This window comes from Aquila chrysaetos, chromosome 8 (genome assembly GCF_900496995.4).
Source record: "Aquila chrysaetos chrysaetos chromosome 8, bAquChr1.4, whole genome shotgun sequence".
NCBI lineage: Eukaryota > Metazoa > Chordata > Aves > Accipitriformes > Accipitridae > Aquila > Aquila chrysaetos.
Window position 1 is genome coordinate 21,486,359 of NC_044011.1, and position 23,447 is coordinate 21,509,805.

A 23,447-nucleotide genomic window follows, 5' to 3' on the forward strand; every position below is an offset into this window, starting at 1 on the left:
TTTAAAATTTTAGTGATACTGATGCCATAAGAAAAGTCATGATACCATCAGTACAGCAACATTTCACGGGATCAATGGACCGATGCTACAAAGCACACATTTCTGCTCAGTTCTAACTGCCTCTGGCCAGATGGAAGGATGGAGCAGACTGTGGTATGGCACAACATGCTGGTGATACCCCGCAGCTTAGGGAGAAGAAAATGGACGTTCAGGTAAGCTGGATCACAAGAACAGTGTAACACAGAGCACAAGACTAGTTTTACGGTTACTGCACTAGTATTATCACTGTCCCCTCATTATCTGGTATGATATGTGTGTACTGCCGTATCACCCATCACCATTTCCAAATGCAATACAGAAGAATTGTGGCCAGGCCCTTTCTTGCACTGATACATCCCAGAGCTCCAGGTGCTTCAAAGAAGTAAGAGAAACCAGTTTTATGTGAACTGATCTACTCTGGGGGGAATATTTACACAAGGAGGTGCAGCCACACAGAAGACTAGAGAAAACAAGTTTGCCTCCCAAGCCATGTTGACACAAACAGCTATTTAGACAGCTAGCTGCCCATTTGTATTATAATTACCATCCAAACACACACAAGCACAGTAAAAGAAAATCGTTAAGTGATCGCTATTTGTGTTGTACATAAGTTATTCTAAAACCTAGACTTCAGATAACAGATGACCTTTACAGGTCCCTTTCAACCCAAACTATTCTATGATTTTGGACTAGAGAACTGACATTTGGTTTATTCTCATTTGCTGCAGAACAATTTTAATTTCCAAAGGGAGCACCTCAGTATTGTATATCATTGAAGTCCTGTTCTGATTTGGCATGTCACGGATCTATAATGTGCTCTTCATATATCAAGTGTTCTAAGCCGCTACACCACTTGCTATCACTTCCGTTGAAAATCACGTATCCTTGCCATTTAGGAATGTCATTGTTCATTGTACAGAGAAATGGAAAGATTCCTCTCCTGTTCCCATTAAACACGTAATCCTGTTCTCAGCAGCAAGATAGAAAGCCTGGCTCAATGGAAAGCATTAATTTGTACCTTCCATTGGCTGCTTTACAGAGTTCAGAACAGACATGAGATGTAGGCTGAGAAAGGTTTCCACACAAAACTCAGAGCTTCAGTTTTTCTTACATTTGTCTTAAGCAAAACACAGCTTTAGAACTACAACAGAAAGGGTTGGGTATTTTTTGTCCATGATTTAAAGAAATCTATGGTACATCTGTATTTTCTATTCTTTATATACTTATTGAAATCATTTCAGAATGAAGACAAAAAAAGGTGAATGTTCACAGTATCTGTACTTTCTATCTGTGTCATTGATGGATTGCCTATAAGACAGTTAAAATTAATTCATGACTGCCATGTCACACTCAACCTACAACAGAAGAAAAAGGCTGCTTTTAAATAAATCTGCACAAATAATACCAAAATGAGTTAGGTTCATACTTACACGCTGTAGGTAAGCACAGCAAAATCTCAGTAAGAGGTAGGCTTAAAGGAGTATTATAATTTAAGTCATCAGAACATTCACAGATCACATGCAGGGAAAGTAAGTACCAGGAGAGAAATAAGAAATCCGATGAGCTATAGACTACAATTCCAATATATGGTCTAGCATTATCAGGCCCCAGTGAGGAATAGTATATAGCTGATTACCATTTTCATATTCTCTGTATACATCCTGTGCCTATCTAGTGTATATAGAAAGGAGCAAGCTTTAATTGTTTTTCTTTTCCCCAAACATTGGAAAGAACTATCGTGTCTGGTTTAAAAAACTGCATACTCTTAATACTGCTGACAAGGTAAATGGATTTGTTCAGTTCTTAATACTGTACACCATTACAAATTTAAAGGATTTTTGGTGCTTAGGGTCTTGTCGCTGTTCTTGTGCATGATAAAGCTACTTTGGCTGAAAGGTGGAGTTGGGAGTATTTTCTCCTAGACACCCTGCGTTGCAAGCTCTCACATCACTTACAGTTTAACAGAGAAATACCCTGAATATCATGAGTACCATTTCTGTTAATGCTTTGCACTGTAAAATGCACATTTTTCTATGCACCTGAAAGTTTGTTTGTTAGTTGTTTGAAATTGTTATGAACCTGACACCAACATTATGGTGGAAAAAAACCCAAACCAAACAACAGTTGATTTTATTAAAATGCAAAGCTTTCAATAAAGGCTTACTTTACGCAGAGGCAGATATGCCAAAATAGGTATCAGAATCTTAATTAAGGACAAAGGAGTTCTCTGTTTCATCTAGCTAATACTTACCTTCACAACCTGGGACCCATTCTTATGACCAGATCTCTCCCCCATGTGTTGCCTCCCCTTAGCAAGGATACTGTACAAGAACCAGCTTGCCTGCATGTACCTACTCTTGCCTGTGGATTCTGTTCAAAGCTCAATCAGTTCCACAGCAATGTCTTATAATTCCTAGATCAGATACTTAATCACAGTTTCTATTTTGAACCCTTTTTCAAAAGTACAGACTATTTTTTTCTTGAAATGTAAAAGATACTTCAAAAATACTGAAGTTCATTGGGCATAGCCAAAGAAAATATAGTCTGTCTAGACAACAAAAATATCATTAAGAATGAAAGCAAAGGTTAATAACCAGAATGGTACTTAATTTGACTATAAATGAATAAAATAACCTGCATGCATGGAGGAGAGAAGGAGTTCAAATCTCAGGTCGTAACTCCTCCAAGCATACAGTGAAAATCACAAGTCATACAAATGCATGAACAATGAGTGGGGCTCATTATCAGGTCTTGATAGAGAGCAGACATGAAGGCAACCTACATATTGGGAACAGCAGCATAAAATTTAAGCAAATAATCTTCACTAGATCAACGTAGAAGCCAGGGAAAGGCTGCAACACTCATACTGGAAGCAACTATTCAGTAAGTGTTCATTCTTTATTTTGTAGTTACAGTTTAATTCTATCACAGGTTTTTAAATTTCTTTTAAAAACAGAATGTTTACATTGCTGTGATATCCAACCCTCACAACACATTAAATCAACTCAACAGAAAAAACAGAGGAACAATAAAGGTGTGGCAGATGCCAAACTTCTGTCTGGAAGGCACACTGGCATGCAGTCTATATGGATATGTACCCCAGATTTACAGTGTTTGTGCATTAACTCCAACAAAGGACTTGTATAATTTCTGCATGGAAAAAAATACCTGGATGCATGAATGCCCTAATGTAGATGGGGATGCACACCATCATTTTCCTTTTTCCAACATACAAGTGCATGTGCAGCTGTTTTCTTTCAATGCATTACCTATCATCAATGAACATTAACTTGACCTTGTGCCAAGAAGGCTATTCCATACATTGCAGTTACAAAAGAAGGAATATCCACATAGCAGCAACTGCAAGTTTGACAGATAAATCCTACAAAAAGAAGTCATATCTAGCCAGACAGTCAGAAATACCATCCACTGAGATCCATTCTGTAACATGCAGAGCTCTCTGCAACCAGCTTGTAATCAAGATGTAATCACACCTTCAATACAAAACAAAGAAAAATCTTCCCCCCTCATTCAGATCCATGGAAAACCCACACCAACTTCATGGAAAGCTGAACTGGACTCAGAGCATGCAGTGATGTAACACTGTAAGGCTCTAACGTACTATGCTACGCTTGCTGCTTCCTCTGGACCAAATTCAGCCAGAATTGTACCTATGCACTCACTTGGGATGAAGTCTTAATTCCCAGCGACTGGCCTTTAAGTTATTCTTGCCCTGCCCCAATGAAAAATAACCTGAAACTTGAGAATTTTTTTTCAGCCTTACAAATTCCCTTATGTGGTTCACAGCACAGCCTCATGAACAGTTCCTGCAGCACCTGTGAGGCAACAGAATTAAGGTAACAAGCAACCAGGCAGGAAACTCTTCAAGCTAGCATTTGGCTAGAATGGTTCCACATACATTAAGCAAAGTATTTTGCCAAACTTACACCTTCCTCCTGTGTCTTTTTATCAGTAGCAGAAATTATGATGGTTTCATTTGCTTTGTCCATTCAGAATTTCTTTGCAGATGTTACAAGTCATTTTTATCTGGGGTGAAAAAATTAATTTCACTGTGAATTAGAATGGAATCTAGATGCAAATGATATCTGTGGCACATTAAATAGTGCATTAGTTACAGTTAACTCAGTGAGAGTAATTTCTGTGTGAAAACTATAGGCTTTCTTGTTTTAAAGCAAATAATTAACTTTAGTTTTTCTGCCTTTCTTGCCTGAAAAACCCGTTCATACTACAAACAATCCTCTGTTTACAGAATAGAAACAATTGTAGCAACAGAAGCAGAGGAGAATCCTACCACAACCCATACACAAATAAGCGCCCCTGATAAAATGGGTTCCACTCATTCATGTCAATAGCTGAGGGTTTTAGAATTCTAACTACATATCAAGCCTCTTCTAGTACTCCAAATACTATGACAAACTAGGTCTAGGTATCATGCGTGACACTACCAATGTTTAACTTTACATTCTAAGCAGATGGAAGGAAGCGCTGTATCTCAGCTTGGCATTCTAGGCCCTTCTCTATTACTCTTCCTTCTGAAACAGAACTACCTCATCTTCCCTGAGCTCACTGTAGCTTTCAGCTATCTGATTTTGCAATTCTGTCTGTCCTGCCCATCTCTCCTGCCCAACACAAGTAACAGCTTTATAAATAAAAATGGACCTGAAGTGATGTTTATTTAATAAGCATTAAGCCAGACTCACTTCCAGAAGCCTTCTGCAATCTGGTGGCTCTCATTCAGCATCCGAGTCCTGCAGTCCAGCCATGACCACACTGGCTATAATAAGCAAGTGAAAAGTAAATTCATCCCAGCTCTTACCTGACCATGGTTGTGAAGACTTAAATCCAGTCCACATGTAAATTCAGTATGATGCTCGACTGTTTCCAGCAAAGGGTTAGGCTTGGAAAAGTCCCAGAATCTACAGAGTGGGGCAGGGGGGGTGGGTGGGAATCAAACAAACCACAATTAAAGTAATTGAAAGGCCATTTCAAAAATATAATGCAAGATATTGACAAATCCGTTGCTGCCAGGGTATTTAAAAAAGCAAACTCATCCACTTAGGAAACATAACAAATCATATTCCTGCAAAGCCATCTGCTGATTTGCATAAATTAAACCCCACTGGGCAAAACTCCTTTGTCTCCTGTTGCAGAAACTGAGATCAAAAGTTGGCAGCAAAGAGCAGCCATTGGGACATTATTAAAACAGAACAAAATGTAGGCTAGAATACTCTTGTTATATTTTTTGATGGCTGCAGAATTTTATCTATGAAAGACACTAGCATGATTTATGATTTTTCTCAGTTTTTCGTATTGTTCATTATGGGGTCCTTATTTACTGAAAATTACATGTTCATTTAGAGATATTGGTCATTCCCAGTCTCAAATCTGAGACTGCATTCCTGTAAAACAGAATTTAATATTATAAGTTAATAATAAATTTGTATTACAGAGATCAGTTGCATTATAGAGTTAATTCCACTAATTCATATTTCAAAAAGAAATTTTTCTTTCCAGACTTGGTTGATATAAATGCTTAGACAATAGATTTCTGAAGTGCTCTACTTCTTCCAGCTACTCCCCTGTTAGATGCAATGTCCATCAACGCAGTTAACAGCAAGGATAAAAGAAGTATAAGAGAAGATGGGATGAAAGTATAGGTACAAGAAATCTCAGTCATGAAAAAAGGATTCAGGAATGGAACTTTCAGATAATAACACACTGACAAGACATCATATGAGGGCACAAAAGAAAGATCTGTTTTTCTTTTTTGGGTTGTATATACTGCTTAGGAAATTCCATAGGCTGCAAAGCACAGTGCATTTTGTGGGCTGGAAGCTGTAATCAAATTTTCTACAGCTTGAATTTTCTCACAGTGGTCAATCATATGCTTTACTACTTCTGTAAGAATCACCGAGGTGTCTCTGCCTTGCTTCTGATACTGAACTGTTCTTACTAAGTATCGTTTCTTTCCCCAATAGACCAACTACACTGAAAGCACTGCATGTTCAAAACAAATTCAGGTAAAATAGCAAACACTGGAGCCAGCAGGGTCAGTTTGTTTAACATGTAGATGTTATTTCCTTCATAAACAAGCAGAGTGGTATCAGCACAATGGCTATGCCATAGCAACAACCCTCTTAACTTTTTCCTAGTACCTGAGATCTAAGATAAACAACTTATTTTGCAGGAGAGAGGAGCAAAAGACCATCTCAGCATTTTCATCCTCCCACCTTTGTTCCTAAGAAGGTAAAGAAACAAATCTTGTTGTTTCTAAGTAATATTGGTAGCCCTCCTTACCACACTAGCTCTCTACTAACTCTTGAAAGACAGATGCTCATAACTGAAAACTAAGATTAAACGAGACAACTTCAGGTCTACATGAACAAAAACTTAGAAAAGACTTTCTGATCAATTTTAAAAATAGTAAGGCAATTTGGTGTTTGTTATATGGAGTCATGTCTGCAAAAAGTCAGAAGCAGTATAGAGTTTAAGAGCACTGTAACTTAGTTCAAGTTCCACAGACCATCTGGGACCTTTGGTTTTTTGATATAAAAATAACTACTAGTGAAAGTCCAAAAAAATGTACTGTCGCAGGACCGAGAACCATTGATGGTAAGTTAATGTCTCTCATAACAACTCTGCAGTCCAAAGTGAAAAGCACTATCTATAGCCCAGCTTCCAAGACTAGCAACAATATTTTGCTCAGAGTAAACTTCCATCGTATTCTGAACACTTCCAAGTGCAACGCACGTTTTCTAAGACAGTGTTTACCCCAGCATCATAGCTGTACAGCAAAATGAAGATGCATTCACAGCACAAATAGCTGTGCTTGCATTACTTTAATTGTAGGTGTATCTACACAGTTGGCAGCATGAACTTCCAACAGTGGGCCAACCAACCACATACGCTTTTAGGGTCCACTGCAAGTTTGTACAGCCTGTACAATCAGAAGTGTGCCACTTAGATGGAACTAGCATTTTTTACCCATATTACGTACTTTAAAACTAGCACTCACAACTGCAGTCACATCTGCACTGACCGTAGACACCTTGCAACCCATACGAGTGCATTTTCTTAAACTTTTTTCACTAGAACTGTTGAAGGTATACCTTCTCCCTCATTTCTTGATAGTTTCATATTTGTTTTACATGTACTTCACTTGCAATTCATAAGCTGCACATACATTGCAACTGGACTGCTTATTCTAAACAGGCCATTATGTGAAAAGAAAAAGCCTGTCATCCTATGGATTTTGCACTTTTATACCACCCATAGCAATATCACAGAGATCTATCTTGCTACATACATTTCCTCTGCTCCCCCACCAAAACACTTTCACCAATGCCCAATATAGTTTCTCCTACCTATCTCCTACCACGTCCTTATCCCCACTCTACCCTTACCTCCTGCCCCTGCACCTTCACCACTGGCTGGGAAAAAAAGGCAGCAAGTATCATTTCAGGTTCCAGTGTCTGTACAAGATAGTACAATGCATGTAATGTGGCATCCTGTTTCTGCACACCAAGGAGCTAGCTAGGATCAGCAAGCAGATTAGACAGGTGGTGAATTCATGCTACATCTTTTGCCTTCCTTAAGGTAATACTTTGGACTTCCCTCTCTTATATGCTCATGAGTTTCCATTAAAATTGTACAAGCTTAGTAAATTTAGACTACAACTTTCCTGTCAAATCTAATTAAGTTTTCAATATGTTCTAAAGTTACTTCAGGAAATGATTCAGGGAAAATGCACAGATGGGAGCACAAAGAACACAACTCCTCAAGCCCATTTCCTTCTGGGGAACAACAACAACAAAAAGTGATAAATATTTATGCATGAAAGCTTTACTACTACTCTTAGGTTTCAAATAAAGATGTCTTCATACATTGTATTTTTAGGTGGGTGTGAATGAGCTATTTAGAGGCTGCTTTCCATAAAAGCCTACTCAACGACTAATGCCGCCATCCACACACAACCACATCAGGCAAAGGTCACAGTAGCATATGGATGTATATAACCATGAAGCTTCCAAGAGCAACCCAGAACTCAGTGTTAGTTTACTACATGTGTATCACGCAATTCATTCTCTTGCTCCCATTCTCTAATCCCTGTGCAAAGATAGCTACCTGCAAAAGTTCTTCCGGCAAATTAGAAAAACTGCTGTCCGAGCAGAACTTACTGTGAAGCTACTGTTGGATACAGGCCTATCAAGGCAACATTGTTACTTCAGGCATTAACTGGGGACATCTAACTATTTCCACAATAATATCCTTATGAGATTATTTCATTACAGTTCCAGTAAAGTATCAACATTATGAAGCAGCTCAGGTATAGAAGAAAGCCTTTATTCAAAGTATTATCTTCCACAAGCATCAAAGAAAAGAGGAAGAATTGCTTGAGAGCCAAATCAAATGGAATAGGATCCAAAAAAGTAATTCTGAAATAGGTTTCACTTTTGAGTTTGCTCCAGTAGCATAGTTCTTCTCCAAGGACTCAACTTACACGCTTTATTTCAAAGTAATTCTTGCTGAAATGCTAACTTCTTAGTATACTTCTTATGTACTGTATGGGAAAACAAAGCACACCACTTTCACATTTATGACCCTACTCTAATAGAACTGCAAATGCACCACTGTTTTTTCCTATTGCACATGTGAGTTGATGTCCTGACAATGAAATCCCATACAAACATTTTTCCTATAAGGTAAAATGGCAGATTGCAAATTATGTTTATTTCAGTTCTTCTGCCACAATGTAACAGAATAACTTTTAAGAACAACTAGTGACTAGCCTTCATAATATCCCTTCTGCTTTTGAAGATCTTCGAATTAGCAACACTGACGAGTAACTTTAATACTTTCCTCCAAACAACGATTTCACTCTCATCATCATCATGGGCTTAAAGCCAACCTTAGAACATATGTGCATCATCATTCTATTGAGGTATCAACCAAAGATCCTAAACCAGAAAGAGAGTGCCCTGAAAAACAAGGCATGCTCACAAAATGAAGGTATTTCTCGTCACTAAAAAGTTCAGTCTGATCTAAGAAATGCAAGTGAGAAACTCCATTTAGGCAAGTACAAGTCTTCTCTACTACTTTTAGCTTAAATCAATACACGGTGCAGCACAAGATGCAGCATCATGTACCACTCGAATCTTGAAGGATAAAGTCATGAGCCCATACGGGCTGGTTGGCCTACAACAGTAACAACTTCATTGCTGCTGATACATAGTAATTTAAGTGTAGTTAGAGAGTGAAGTTATCCAGCTTACTCTTTGTTTCCCAATTTCTTGCCAAAACACAAATTAACTAGAAGGGGATGCAAACCCCTAACTTAGGGACATATATGGTCTCATCAGAGCTTCTAAATATTCCCTGTCCTTTCGTATCATGATTCTAGACTGGAGCTTCAGTTCACTTTGACACATGCCCCACTCTTCATCAAGCACTGGGAAAGGTCAGTTGGCTAAAAATGTGTAAGTCAGATGCCTGAGAAATACAGAAGTGGTTGTCACTAACATACAGATAATACAGTAGGTATGCATGGTTTCTCTCAATACTTCTGTTTCCTCATCGGTCCACAGAAAAACCCTAACTTTGCCTTTTAGACAGGCAGGATACATTGTGTAGAGAAAGATTTAAATATATTTGTATGACAAACTGAGAAATAATAGATAGCTTCACAACCAAAAATTTAAAAGGGGTTATTTAGAAGAAAAAAGACACACTTTCCATAAGAAAAAAAATATTCAGATGCTGCCATAGTTAAATATTCAAGTATAAATACTTGAAAGTTTTAATTACAAATATTTAACCCTTATACAGACCTATTTATTAAAAGAAATTAAAAAGAAAAAAACCCCACACAGCCCTTTGCTGTATTCTTCAACAATATTATAGTGCTATTCATAGCACCAGAAAATTTGTTTCCATAGATAAAAGATATTAATCTATTTATGAGCTTGAATCGTTTGATGAGTAGCTCCTGCGACCAACAATTTCCTAGTTTTAAGAGAAACTCCATCTCATAATACTTATTTCAAAGAAAATTAGCATGTGCAGGCAGGAAAATGCCTTCAAAATACAAGAACACAGGCATTCATTTGTATGTCAAAATATTTACCATGAAATTGTAATTCTTGTTTTAATCCAAAAACGAAACATGTAAGAAAACAGATATGCTTTACACTGGTGTACGAGTGATTTGACTAACTCTATAGTTGCAACAAATGGTTAAATCATAATTGCACAGTACAGTCAGGTTTGAATTTTGTTAGTTTCATCAGATGTAATGCCCAAAGCTCTGACTACCACTAGCAACTCTGCTATCAAGGTGACTTTTTGTAATGATGCAGGAGCTATCGTCAACTGAGACATTCAAATTACCAGGTTCTTCTACTGCAGAGTTTTCAGTTTCACACTGGAAACCACTAGTGACAAGCATTTTGATCAGCAGGAAGACATTTTCCATTTGGAAAAAAAAAAAAGAAAAAAGACAGCAAATAAGTGAACACCCACCTTTTCACATTAAAGAAAAAAAAAAAAGAAACAAAAAAAGACAACAAGGATAATTAACTGAGTGAAAAACAGTTTCTTTTATGAGCAGCATTATTCCAGAAGTTCTCAAGATTTCTTTGTGATCCAAGTTACTGAACTTGGACATAGCGATGGAGAGCTGGAGATAGTGGTTTACCTTAAAGCATCTTGCAGAGATGACGTCCAGTATAGTACAACTTTCAACAAAAATCGCCTTTTTGCCTCAGAGGCAAGCTTCTGTGAATACATTTCAAGATCTGGCCTGATAACAGCTTAATGAAGTTCTGTAATTTATCAGATCTGTTTAGATTTTGGTAAGCACTGTCTGTGCCTAATGCATCAAGATATTTTTATTTTTTATATACTGAAGAGAGTCCAGAAGTATAAAACACTGATTCCAGTAAGAGATGACACTGATGTTCTTTCAAACTGAATTTTGATAGAGATAAGGTTTAAGAACATGCATGCAGACCTAAATAAGTCCTGGAAACGTTACAGTACTTTGTGCATTTCCTGGCATTTTAATGATTAATTTGTGTTAAAACTGCTCTTTAATTAACCTAATTTTTCCTGAACTCTTCCAACGAGTAAGGAAATGGTGTCTCAATGAGGCATTTAGTAGACAGGGGTTAAATCCAAATCATTATACCCAAGTATGTAAAAACCCAAGTTCAAATCTACACCCTCTTGTTCTTAGCCCCCAGTATGAAGTTGGCATGTGAACTAGTTCTCTTTTCAGTAGCTTGATTATAGTGCACACATGCAATCATTCTATTATTTGCAAAGGATGAAGCTAAGTATTGTTAACTTTGCCTTCAACCTACTATTTTTTGCTTTTAGATAGCCAGTTGCGCCAAACTAGCTGTTCTACCCAAAACAAACAAAACCCCTGCCTCTTACATGGTAGTTTGGTAACATTATCTAAGATTTGTGTTTGTTTGGTCAAGCTACAAAGTTTCAGTAACATTTAAGATTACAGAGCTTAAACAGTAAGCTATGCTGTATCCAGTTATGTACTACGTGTTAATGCTTACAGACAATTCGGAGCTTTAAACAGAAACGTTAAAGAAAATAAAAGAACAATATCATAACTAAGCTGCTATTAAAATAACACTGTTTGTATCAATGAATCTGTTTTTAAAGGACTGCCATAGCATACTGTTGTATGAATTACTATCAAATGTGGCTAAAAAGTCACAAGCCTTGAGTAGATTCAACAAGATCCAAAATTAATACCATGTACTGGAATCCCTACTTCTCTTCCACCTTTTATATATTTATCAAGTATTTTTGTTCTTAAATTGAAATGTATGTATGTGTTTATACAGTCATGCCCACATGTACACACTTGTGTGTATATGCATGTGAATACATGACAGCATATGTGCACGTATGTGTATGTGGAGTGTGTGGTGCATCCAGTCAAACTCTGAACATTTCTAAGTGAACTCTACTTCTTACTGTGAGCTACATTTCTTCATGTAAATGACAGTACAGGATATGTGGTAGAGGTACAACATATTCATCATATTATATTCTTTAAGAGAGATGTTACCAAGTGTTGTGGTAAGAAGTTTCCTCCATTATACAGAATGTTTTGCTTGCACCACCTTTTCCAAAGACTTTCACCTGGCCTTCTCTGTGGTTTGTTCTCTCATAACCAAACTCAGAAACTCATAGTTTTAGAAAACTGCTAAAAATCTGTATTTCACCTCTTCAACCCTGCCCTCTGTCCCTAGTCAAAACAAGTTAATTGTCTGGACAGAAAAAAAATGCCTAGAGTGGCATTTTGTGAAAAGATCCCCAAGCTCTGCATTTACAGACACCCTGGTATATGAGCTAGGAGCCCTCCTCATCTTTACTGACAGTTTCCACATATGAAAATGTCAGTTGAAATTGCACTAGATTTCAGTACTGCATAAAGTGTATTAGTGCCAAACCTGAAGGATATATAGTTGGTGTCAAAAATGGGAAGAGCATGACATACAATCAAGTCACTTCAATGCATCAGCATGCTGATTATTAGTCTTATTGCTCAGACAAGACCACTGGAAGAAGCCAATTACCACTTTTTATTTTAGACCTAGAAGCCTTTTGAGAAACGATACGCTGCAAACCAGCTGGCACTGCATCAGTAAAGGATGTTAAGTAAGATCCCATAAATAACCTTCCACAGACCACTGTGCAGTATTCTATGAGAAGTGCATTTTAAACATAAATAAAATTAAGCACTTTATATAAGACAGAATGCTGGTACAGCAGTCTAAAAAGTTACATACATATGGACATCACAGCACTTACACTGTCAGGCTCCTGGCACCAACCACATGACAGTGCATACCACTGGCAAGGCACTACCCATTATTACAGTAAGCAAATGAGTAACAATTAACATAAGCTTAGGAAAGGTTCTCAAGCACTTAAGTCCTTTACTGAAATAATGACATGCCTATGGGGGACAGGAGTATTACACAAGCTCACCATCCAGTTCTAATCTACAAGAGAAAGGCACGATTTTTTGAAAGGAACCAGCCCATGTAGAGACTGAAAATTTAAGGGAGTGACTGGACGGCTAAACTCACAGATTTACTGTTATCACCACCTCGCCTTCCTGGCCTCTCTTTCCTGAGAAGCCTTTATCCATTGCAGCACTCGAGTCTTGTGAGTGGTCCCACCATTTCTCTATAATGCCCAAGAGGCCACAGCTCTGCCACCACACATGGACTTCTAATTCCCCATTTGTCTCCTCTGCTGTACACAGGTGTCAGGCTGCTTCTACACGGAAAGTGCAAAAGCCTCTGGCATTATGCTATTCCCCACACTCTTCTCTGATCCTCATGCTTTGCTTCTCTTCAGGTTATGGTCACTCTGCCCTGATATCTGTAGTTTAAAACACTCCTCACTGGCTTAGCAAGCCTGTTGGCAAAGATGCTCTTTCCCTACTTTGTCAGATGGATCTTACCCCTGCCTCGCAGTACCCAATCGCCTATAAGAGGACCTTGTGGCTGTAAAAGACAAAGCCCTGCTTGTCACACCATCTACACATCCAAGTGTTTACTTGCTGGAGATGTCTTTTCCTACCTGGACCTTTCTCCTTCACTGTCAGGATCAAGGAAAACACCACCAGGGCTGCCAGTGCCATATAGCCACTCTTGACACAATCATGGTCACCTCCTTCAGTAACATGAGAACCCATACAGGGAAGTGGGAAAAGGCGGTGTTCTGAATCTGGACAAACCCTAGCAGTCTCTGCACAACCTCCTGGACCTCAACCCAAGGGAGGCAACAAAACCTTCCAAGACATCAAGCTGGGTTGGCAGACATATACTCCAAGAGGAGAAGGCAACAGGAGGCAGTCTCCAGTGACAATGCACATTTTTCTTTTGGTGCAGACACTTGATTCAGACTCAGCTGACTCTGACGTCTCCCCAGACTGAGCTTGTTCCCGCTCACCCATTTCCAGGGCACTAAATCTGTTCTCTAGCTCCAATCTGTGTTGTCAGAAGTCACAAGTTTCCAGTCTCCCCCATCATGGGAATCTTTACCCTTATCCTCTACTGCTTGAAGCATGGTCTCTAACTGTCCCTCCTTCCTTGCACTGTGGGATTTGGGCTCTCACCTTTGAAGGGTACCTGTGAAGACCCTGTCGATCTTGCATGCACTGTCCTTGAGTGTACACAGCCTGCTCACCTCCTGCAGCTCCTTTACCTTAGTACCTCAAAGAGAACACACCTCCAACAGGTGAGGCCACCATCACCCTAGCCCCAAGAAGAGGCACGAGGCACTCCCTACAGCCTAAGACCTGGAAGGCAACATCCTCTCTAGTGCTATCGAGGTTGAGGACTCACATGTGCCAAGGGCAACTGCTTCCGCAGCTCTCTCCCTGTGGAACATTACCATTGTCACTGTACAGTCTCAAGCAGTCCCACACCATCTATAGCAGAGCTTCAGAGCCCCTTTGCACTCCTGCATGTTTCTGTTAGCTGTGTTCTGGGAGCTGCGACCAAGAGCTCAGACGAAAACAGACTATTCCAGCTATACCACTCTTCCAGTAAGATTTTTGAAAATATACAAAATTCCTACAATGCTTAACACACTAACTTCATGACACAACTTTATATGATGTTACGGCACAAGACTATATATATTTATGATTTAGAAACATACACAGGCACTGAGAGTTAACAAAGTTTTCCTTAGGAAACAGAACCTTTCTGTGTCTGGTGTCAGACCACTTAGGACACAACCAGAAGTGACATCAGTTGGGATGATTTGAGTGAGTGGGATAAGTTTGCAGTCACTTGTGGAAGCAAGAGGGCTTCTCCTATTTGTAAACGTACTACTACTATATTCAGTCCATGTTATAAAATTAAAAGGTAGATCACAGAATGTGATTGAAATATTCAGGAATGCACTTCATAGTATACTGACTTATGACACTGTGTATCTTAGAGAAGTCCTAATACGAAGTCAAACTCCTTTAGGAATTTTAATCAGCTTTAAATCAGCTGTACTATAAAATCCTCAGCAGTATCAGATATATTGGGCAGCCAGGGGAACTTGCACAAGTCTTGCCTAAAGAACTTCAGCATATATGCTGTGAAACAATAATAAAGCTTCCTCAAATCCTGGTAGGACAGAAACATTGTTCATAAAAAGCTTAAATAAAAATATGTCACAGAAACATACAAAGTCACCCACCTACATTCATTTAACACGTTATTACCTTCTTATCAGACACTATCATAGCCAGATGCAACTATGTTCAGCAGAATGATGTGAAAAGGATTACAGAAAGCATCTGTCAGAGCAGATACTCAGAAGAGTGACTGAGCTAGCCTGTAAGTGAAGAACCCATGCATTTTCAACATAGCTCATGAAGAGAGAAAACATCCACTAGCAACATTAGCTGCACTTCAGTATGGCCCCTCTAGAACTCTTCTATTGCAAGCCATATTAAAATAGATTATCTTTCCATTTTTATCCAATTAAAAAAAAAATACCGTACCTCACAGTAAAATCATAGGAGCAAGATGCCAATAAAGTTGCATGGAATGGTGAAAACTGCAAGAAAACAAAACAGAACAACTTTTAAAGTAAAAACATTGTGAACATATATAGACTTACTATAAGTAGAAAGCTACCAAAGTTTAAACAGTTAAAACTGTCTTGGTATGTACCACATCATGCTGCAACAAATCAGACAACATCAGCAAATTGCCCCGCCATGCTTCTAGTTACAAGGAATGCTCTATGGGATCCTGGTTTGGTTTGATTTCATTACAGCAGTGCCAAACAACCCTGCTGTAAAGTTAAGAAGTTTTAGGACATACATATGAACAGTATCATCTCATATAAAGCGAGTTTCAGAAAAGCTATGTTACCAGTTCATTATTTTCAGAGAGAAAATTTGTGCCGTACTGCACAGAACGCAAGATAGATTACTGTCATCAATTCCACGCCCTAAAATTTTGACATTATTTACAGAAATTGTAAAATTGGAGATAAGTTGAAAAACTGAAGGCAATATAATGTCGCTTCATGATTTCTTCCTCTCCTGCATGGTATTTTTCAGGACACACTCTTCTACAGACTCTAACTGCAGCAATAAGGATGCACTTCGGCAAAAATAGTTCACCTCGGCTCCAGCTTTTTGGCAATTCTCATTTTCAAGTTTCCAACCATTTTAAGGTCTGTGTTTCTCAACAGAAAATAGAAAAGTCATTGACATAACTTCAGTTTGAAATGCAGGTCCCTCACATCATGGTTCACAGGCAAGATTCTTCCTGCAAGACTTCCAATATTATTCACAGCTACTACAAAGTCAAAAGTTAATCCTGGGCTATTGCCACAACTGCCCAAGTTGCCAAAAGAGCAGTGTATGTTGTTGCCTGCTGAACTCTGCTGAGAGTTCTCTTTACTATAGCAGAATTGAGCGATGTGCATGCTTGAACATTAACCTCTCCAGATTTCCTACAATTTTTCTGGAGGGGGTCGGGGGGGAATCACAACAAAACATCTTTTTCTTCTGCATCTCAGGAATATGAATAATAAAAGGGGAAGAAGTCTGATGGGCAGTAAAAACCAATGGCACATTTCCCACATGCCCTCTTTGCATCTTTGTCCGCATAGTTTCAGATGAAGCAAAAACAACTTATCAAAGCTGAAAAGCTTTGCCATTAACCTTAAGTATCCTAGAAACTTATCTGAGCAAACTCTTATCAAAATACTTAGCAGAGTACTACACACGTACGGTGAAAGAATTTGCATAATGTCTTTCTGCTACAAAGAGAAGAGAGTATTGTAAAATTCTGTTCCACTTAACTATAAGATACTACAATTTTACCATCTGAACAGTTACATATCGACAGAAGACACCAACATATCATCTAGCCTGACCTCCGATATTTCACAGATCATTCATCCAAATATCTTTTTAGGTAAACTCCAAAACCATAACTACATTTCAGTATGACATTGAAGCCAGCTAAGAATATGGAAGCACCAAATGCATCAATGTCAAAATCTCCTGTAAAGGGCTCCAGATGACCTCAGTGTGCTGATAATACCCTGTACTGCAATAAAAGACCACAAGAAATCTGCAGGAATCCTGACAGTATCATGTTGGGTAGAATTCCTTGCCAGCCTCAGATCTGACACTCAACACAACCCTGAACAAATGAACAGAATACAAAAGACAGACAACTGAAGAGTGTGATTTCATGGTTGGTTTAAGCTAATTTAAGAGTGCACTGCTGCCAAGACCTGTGGCCTTCCCTTTTGCCCTTTCCTTTCCACTTCAGGCTGTGTGCTCCTGCCCCCCTCCTTTGTGTCAGGGCTTGCAATTGTGCAGTTAAGCGACAAATTGAGACAACTTAGTGATCCAGACAGAAACTAGTCACTTTTAGGGACAGGATTTTCAGTCAGAGCAATCAGCTGAGCCAGCTTGCTGCACAGCTTTATAACTGCTAGTGTCAGCACAATGTAGAGGAAGGGAAGTTGGAAGGGACAGCTGCCTGTATTTAGGTAGCATCCTGGTCTCTCTCTCTATTTAGTGTGACTGGTGAGTTATACCACACACGTGTAGATATGCCACACCACCTCTACGTGCTGGCCCACACTCTCATATCTTATGTCCACAGGGACCATGTCTACCTTGAAATGGAAACTATAAAAGCCTGTTAAGATGGAACAGAAGTCATGTACTCTCACATACCTCTCCTTTGCACATGTAAGCATATATAGCCTCCCCACCATCTCCTTAAAGCCACTTAGTGAACTGATCTCAGAAGTTGGTGCAAAGAAAGTTCTACTGCTGGCCCACTCCTAATAATCACTTCAAAGCATTTTAAGAAAACAGGGAGCATGATGGGCCATAAAATGGAAACTCAGATGAGACGGTATAAGAATATAAAAGATACCCTACCTGGTCAGGCCAACAGTCTTCAAGCCCAGTGCTGTATGTTTACATGGCATCTTCTGTATTTTAGTTTGTACCAATCACCTCTGGTCCTCTCACTGGATACCACTGAGAAGAGTCAAGCTTTGTCTTCTCTATTTCCCCCAATCATTCATACACAGTGATAAGATCCTCCCTAAGCCTTCTCTTCACACTAAACAAGTCCCAGCTCTCTCAGCCTCTCCTGGTAGGACAGAGGCTCCAGTTTCTTAATCTTCTTTGTGGCCCTTTGCTGGATTTACTCTAGTATGTCCACATCTCCCTTGTACTGGGAAGCCCAGAACTGGACCCAGCACTCCACATGTGGTCTCACTAGTGCAGTGAGTAGTGGGGAAGGATCACTACCCTCAACCCGCTGGCAACGCTCTTCCTAATGCAGCCCAGGATGATAGAGAGTAGGAAAATTAGAGATGCTATCCCTGTCTAGCTCTTCTAGTATCTATTTATCAACCAGCTGCTATCCATGAACCTGATGACACTGCATGCCTACGCAACCCCTTGTGCAGAGAGCTAATTCAAGAAGTCTACCATCTGATGTGTAAAAGAAGTATTTCCATCTGCTTGTAAATCCATCTTCTACTAGTTTCATGAAGGGTCCTTTAGTTCTATTATCACAGGTTATGGTGAATAACAATTCTGCATTCACTTTCTCCATTTTATCATGAAGACAATGTGCTATGAATCCCTCAGTGGCAGAGCTGTTTTTAAAAGATCCCACTGTCAGAGAGTAAGAATATTACAGTCTGTATTGATTGATACTGTATTGATTCATCCATCTTAATGGCTGTCAAATTGGAGTTGCAAAATAACCTTGTTTAAAAAACAAGAAAAAACAAACTCAAACACCACTGCTAAATGTTCTTCTGCTATGGAAAACATTTCACAGAGCCAGATTAGAGCATGGTCATGTAGGAATTAAGTTAGAAAAAAAGACTGGACAGCCACCACCAGTGAGGATAGCAGGCAAAGGTAGCTAGGATAAGGAGGAGCAGCAGCTTCTCAGGCTGTCTGGCCACAAACAGGATTCACTCCCTGAAACACGCGCTTTTCTGACAGACTACAACCTAAGCACAGTAACTTTTAAAGTTGTTAGAAACACGTCAAAAATTCCAAGGGCATGTGAAGCAAAATACTGACCCAGGACAATTATTTTCTACCAGTTCAGACTTCCTAGAAAATATTAATAAACATAGCTGTTCCTGAAAGTCTTTAAAAGGATCAGGTATTATCTGACTAATATAAAAAAATAGTAAGCACTGACTAATATGAAAAAAATGTCATTGTGCATCTAGAACAAATTCCTATTGGTGGGTGATCTAGTAGTACACAGATCCAGTATAGTCATCTGTAGCCTTTCATGCATAAAGTTTCAAAATCTCTGGAACATATTATCATTTTCTTTGTATACACAAAAACACATATTCACAATGAGTTCTATACCTTGCTTTACATGGATATTGACCCTCTGTATCGAAAGAAAAAGGCACAGCACCATTTAAAAAACAAACAAGGGAAGGTATTTCCTCTATCTCAAATTTCCCATATAACTTACCTGTAGTAAACTTCCCAACCCTCTCTCAAGCTCTCAAACACTCCTCATGGAAATATATTGACTTTGAAGGTGTCATTTACTTTGAAATCCCAGCAGTCTGCTAAATATCAAAATGTTTTACAGTGCTAAACTGAAGGTTTCCAAGAACAGTTCCTGTAACACCTAAAATCTTCAACATCTGTTGGTTTTTCCCTAGTTATTAGGTAATATAAAATATTATTGCTTTCCAGAAAAAATTGTGTAACAATTCAGCGGTGGTCAACGGGAATAAAATACAACTTACTTTTACTCTTCTGATAGCATAGGTATGACCAAGCAAGATGAACACTGGTTGCCGGATGTTCCGCAAATCCCAGCCTTTCAAGCTACAGTCAACTGCACCAGTTACCAGCAAGTTCTGATGATTTGATAAAACACAGATATATCAGGACAATTTAGTTATTAAATTGCAGTCATATGTATGTTGGCTACAAAAGTTAGATAAATCAAACAATACAGATGAATAAATAATAAATGAGGTCTCCAGTGTATAAATTAAAGAGAACAGAGAAATACAAACTGTTTCTCCACTATGCATTATTCTGTCCACTATACAAAAGAAAAAGCAAAACCTCTGATCTACCTGGGCCATCTATCTGTTGGAAAAATGTTCTTCTGAAGATGTAGTAGTGAATGAGAGCAACAAAGCAACTGGACATATTTTTATAAAGAGAAAATGCATTAATGTTGCAGTAAAAACCCCTGCTATTTAATGAGAGTGGTTCAGTTAGGAAAACAGGTGGTTGAACAGGTTTATACCTCATCATATTTGCACCAGTCACAGCTCAAGATCTCAGCCTGGTGGGCTGGTATCACAAGTTTGACTCCTGGGGCTTTCACATCCCAAACTCTTAAAGTCTGGTCACCTGAAACAAAAAGAAATTGATTCAACATTGTTGAATCAGTTATGGAATAGAGTTAATCCACTAGTACTTAGCAGACAACTGTTTCTTAGCTGTATGAAATACAAACTATTATATGAGGAGTCTTATGCCAAATAAAGCAAGCACATTATGGACACAGAGGTCAGATTGATGCACAAAAGAAATCAGAACTTCCTATTGCTCTTTCATTAGAAAAAGAAAACAAAGACAACTTCATTTTCTTACTAACACTTTCATTATTTTTTAAACTCTGATTTGATTAAAAGGAGATGGGGTAAAATACTTAAATAACATTTAATTAAAGTAGGAGCTTAAGGTCCATTTAAAAATGGACTTAGAAGACCAGAATCATGAAAAAACTTTCCCTGCAAGCCACTTGAGAAAAAGTACCTAGACACATGCTTTTGGTGTGCAGTAAAGTGAACAGTTATTTAAAATGCAACTTATCTCCAGATTCTTTCAATGAAAGGAAAATTTAAGACGCATTACTTGTACTCATCATGTGCAAAACCTGCAGTTACTCTCATTTATTGAAATATCAGAAGATAAAGTCATTCTGCTGTAAGTGTTACACATATTAAAGGCAACATCTGCTTTAACCTCAGAGCACATACACACACCTGCACATGTGCATGCACACACACACAGAGGTTTTCAGAGAGCAACGAAGGGAGTCCAGCTTAACTTAAGAGCTGTGACTCACCTGAGCCTCTCTCTTCACCTCCAGCCATAAATTGTCTTCTATCCCTAAAGATCCTTAGCATTCGTGTATACCATTCTTAAAAATTCAGTTCCTAATGGCTTACAAAGACAGGGAAAACTGCATCAGCTGACAAGACAACCATGCTTTTCAATTTTTTAAATCATGATTCTCTCATTAACCCTGAATATTTAGCTTTGTATCAGCAAAAATGGATTATCCAGCTCATTTGTTTACAGAGAGAGAAAATTAATTAGAATTCATTATTAGGCCTGTGTTCTTTCAAGAGACAAATGAAATCACTAGAAGCTGTATCCAAACACCCATGATTCCTACAGAAAGCACGGATCAATACTACCTAAATTAAAAAACCACTGTTTTACCTTGCTACTGAAGAAATTACTAATGTTTCTTCACCAGAAACTCTTCTAGAAATCCTCAAATTGGTTATCATGAATAATTATGATTTTTATGCTGTTTAGATAGAAGCATTTTGATGCTTTTAGTGCCCAGTTGGTCAGTGGCTTTAAAATACACAGCTGGGCACACAACATCATAGCTTTTTTCAAGAAACTGGCTACAGTTCAAACAAAACCATCCCTAGAGCCAGAACAACATTCTTATTGCACGAACGACCAGGCTCTGTAGACTTTGCAAAAAAGACATAAAATGCTTGGAAAGTTTGAATACAAAAATGAAGCTAGAGAGAGCTTGGTTCCACTACATGACACAAGAATAGCCTTATGACTGTGGTACTACACAGATCACGGGAAGCTTTGCTCTGATGGTTGGTTGGCTCTTCCCCAGACTCCATGATTGTGAGAGATACTGTACTCTTGGTGGATAAATTCCCTACCTGTAAGGTAGGAACAATACATGATTTCTCACAGTTTTCACTCTCCTCGCCTATTTTAGTACTGTCAAGAGCAAGACTGATGCTCAGTATATGTATAGCACTGCTGACAATGACACCCTGCAGTCAGCTGAAGCCCTAAACATCACTACAGTGCTTATAAAAACAGGGCAGCATATGGAGAGGAAGAAACATGACCAGCAGGGTCTTGGCAAAAAAAAAAAAGTAGTATGCCCATCCACCCACCATTAGTCTTGCTAATCTGCTTGCCTGCAGAGGACAGATTTCAGTTTGAGTCTTAAATCTTTCTGAGATATTATAATGGACTTCTTAAAAAGCTTTTATTTTAATTTCATCAGATAACATAGATTTGAAGGGGAAACACATATTTCACTACAGACAGGATCATTTTTGCCAAACAAATAAATATATAAATCCAGGTGAACTAGAATGAACTGCTACAGAGATGGGCCACAGTAGCACTATGAGGGCCAAAAACATTTAGAAAAGTAAGTTACTCAGCCAATAACAATTTTGACACTAAATATACAATTGCCCCAATTATTTCTTTTTTAATAGAAAATGCTGATGCACAAGAAAGAGTTATTTTCCCTTTTTTTTTTTTTAATTTCTTTGAAAATGCTAGACTTAGCTGTTATTAATTCTGGCTGGCACTATTTGTGAAATGTCCTTAATAGAGTAACATAACATGCAAGTGAACATTTCTGTGAATAGAACAGACTGAATTAAAGCCAAAGGCAAATTCAATTTGTCCATTTAAGTAAGTGGAAGAATCAGATTAATTAAAAAAAAAAAAAGGCTGATAAACAGTGTAATCCTGACACATTACACATTTTAACAAACTTTTTTTTTTTACCTCAAACATCTTTCCATGACCTCACAATAATTTTTTTTTTATTTTTTTTTTTTTTTTTTTTTTTTTTACATTTCATTTCAACAAAAATTGCTGTTAAAAATTTTGGAATTTCCACATTTCTGTGACTCCTTCAAATCTGCATTACAAAGGATTCATTTGTTCCATATGCTAAAGCAGTAGTAGGATAATAATAATAGAAAGTACCAGTAAAGCACACCTAGGACAATCATATTCACTAACAGCCACTTCCAGTTGGCATCCCAAAGTAAACAACCACAAAAGTGGCCAACATTTCCCCCACAAAATATTTCTATTTTTGTAAGAAGCAATTTCTCTATGGCAACAGATTTTGCTGGTCTGTTAGATAATTATGATTCCAGATTTGTTTGTATATTGTAATTGCTTTCTTTCATTTTAATGAATATTTGTGAAATCTTGGACGAATCAGTGAAACTACACAATATATACTCATCTATTCAAAATTTTT

General features: G+C 38.2%; 1 protein-coding gene across 3 annotated transcripts in view; it reads right to left on the reverse strand.

The window, feature by feature from the left end:
- Positions 1-23,447, reverse strand: part of PEX7 (peroxisomal biogenesis factor 7) — a 47,399-nt gene that overhangs the window by 9,115 nt on the left and 14,837 nt on the right. Inside the window, exons 6-10 of one of the 3 annotated variants that reach the window (XM_030022718.2) lie at positions 20,406-20,512; positions 19,891-20,004; positions 15,605-15,660; positions 4,877-4,976; positions 3,987-4,086 (exon numbers count right to left, since the gene is read on the reverse strand). In XM_030022718.2, the coding sequence (XP_029878578.1) occupies positions 4,033-4,086; positions 4,877-4,976; positions 15,605-15,660; positions 19,891-20,004; positions 20,406-20,512 (431 nt within the window). In that variant the 3' untranslated portion in view covers positions 3,987-4,032. The remainder of the gene's footprint in view (positions 1-3,986; positions 4,087-4,876; positions 4,977-15,604; positions 15,661-19,890; positions 20,005-20,405; positions 20,513-23,447) is intronic. The other 2 variants (XM_030022717.2, XM_041125464.1) reach the window with 2 other exon arrangements.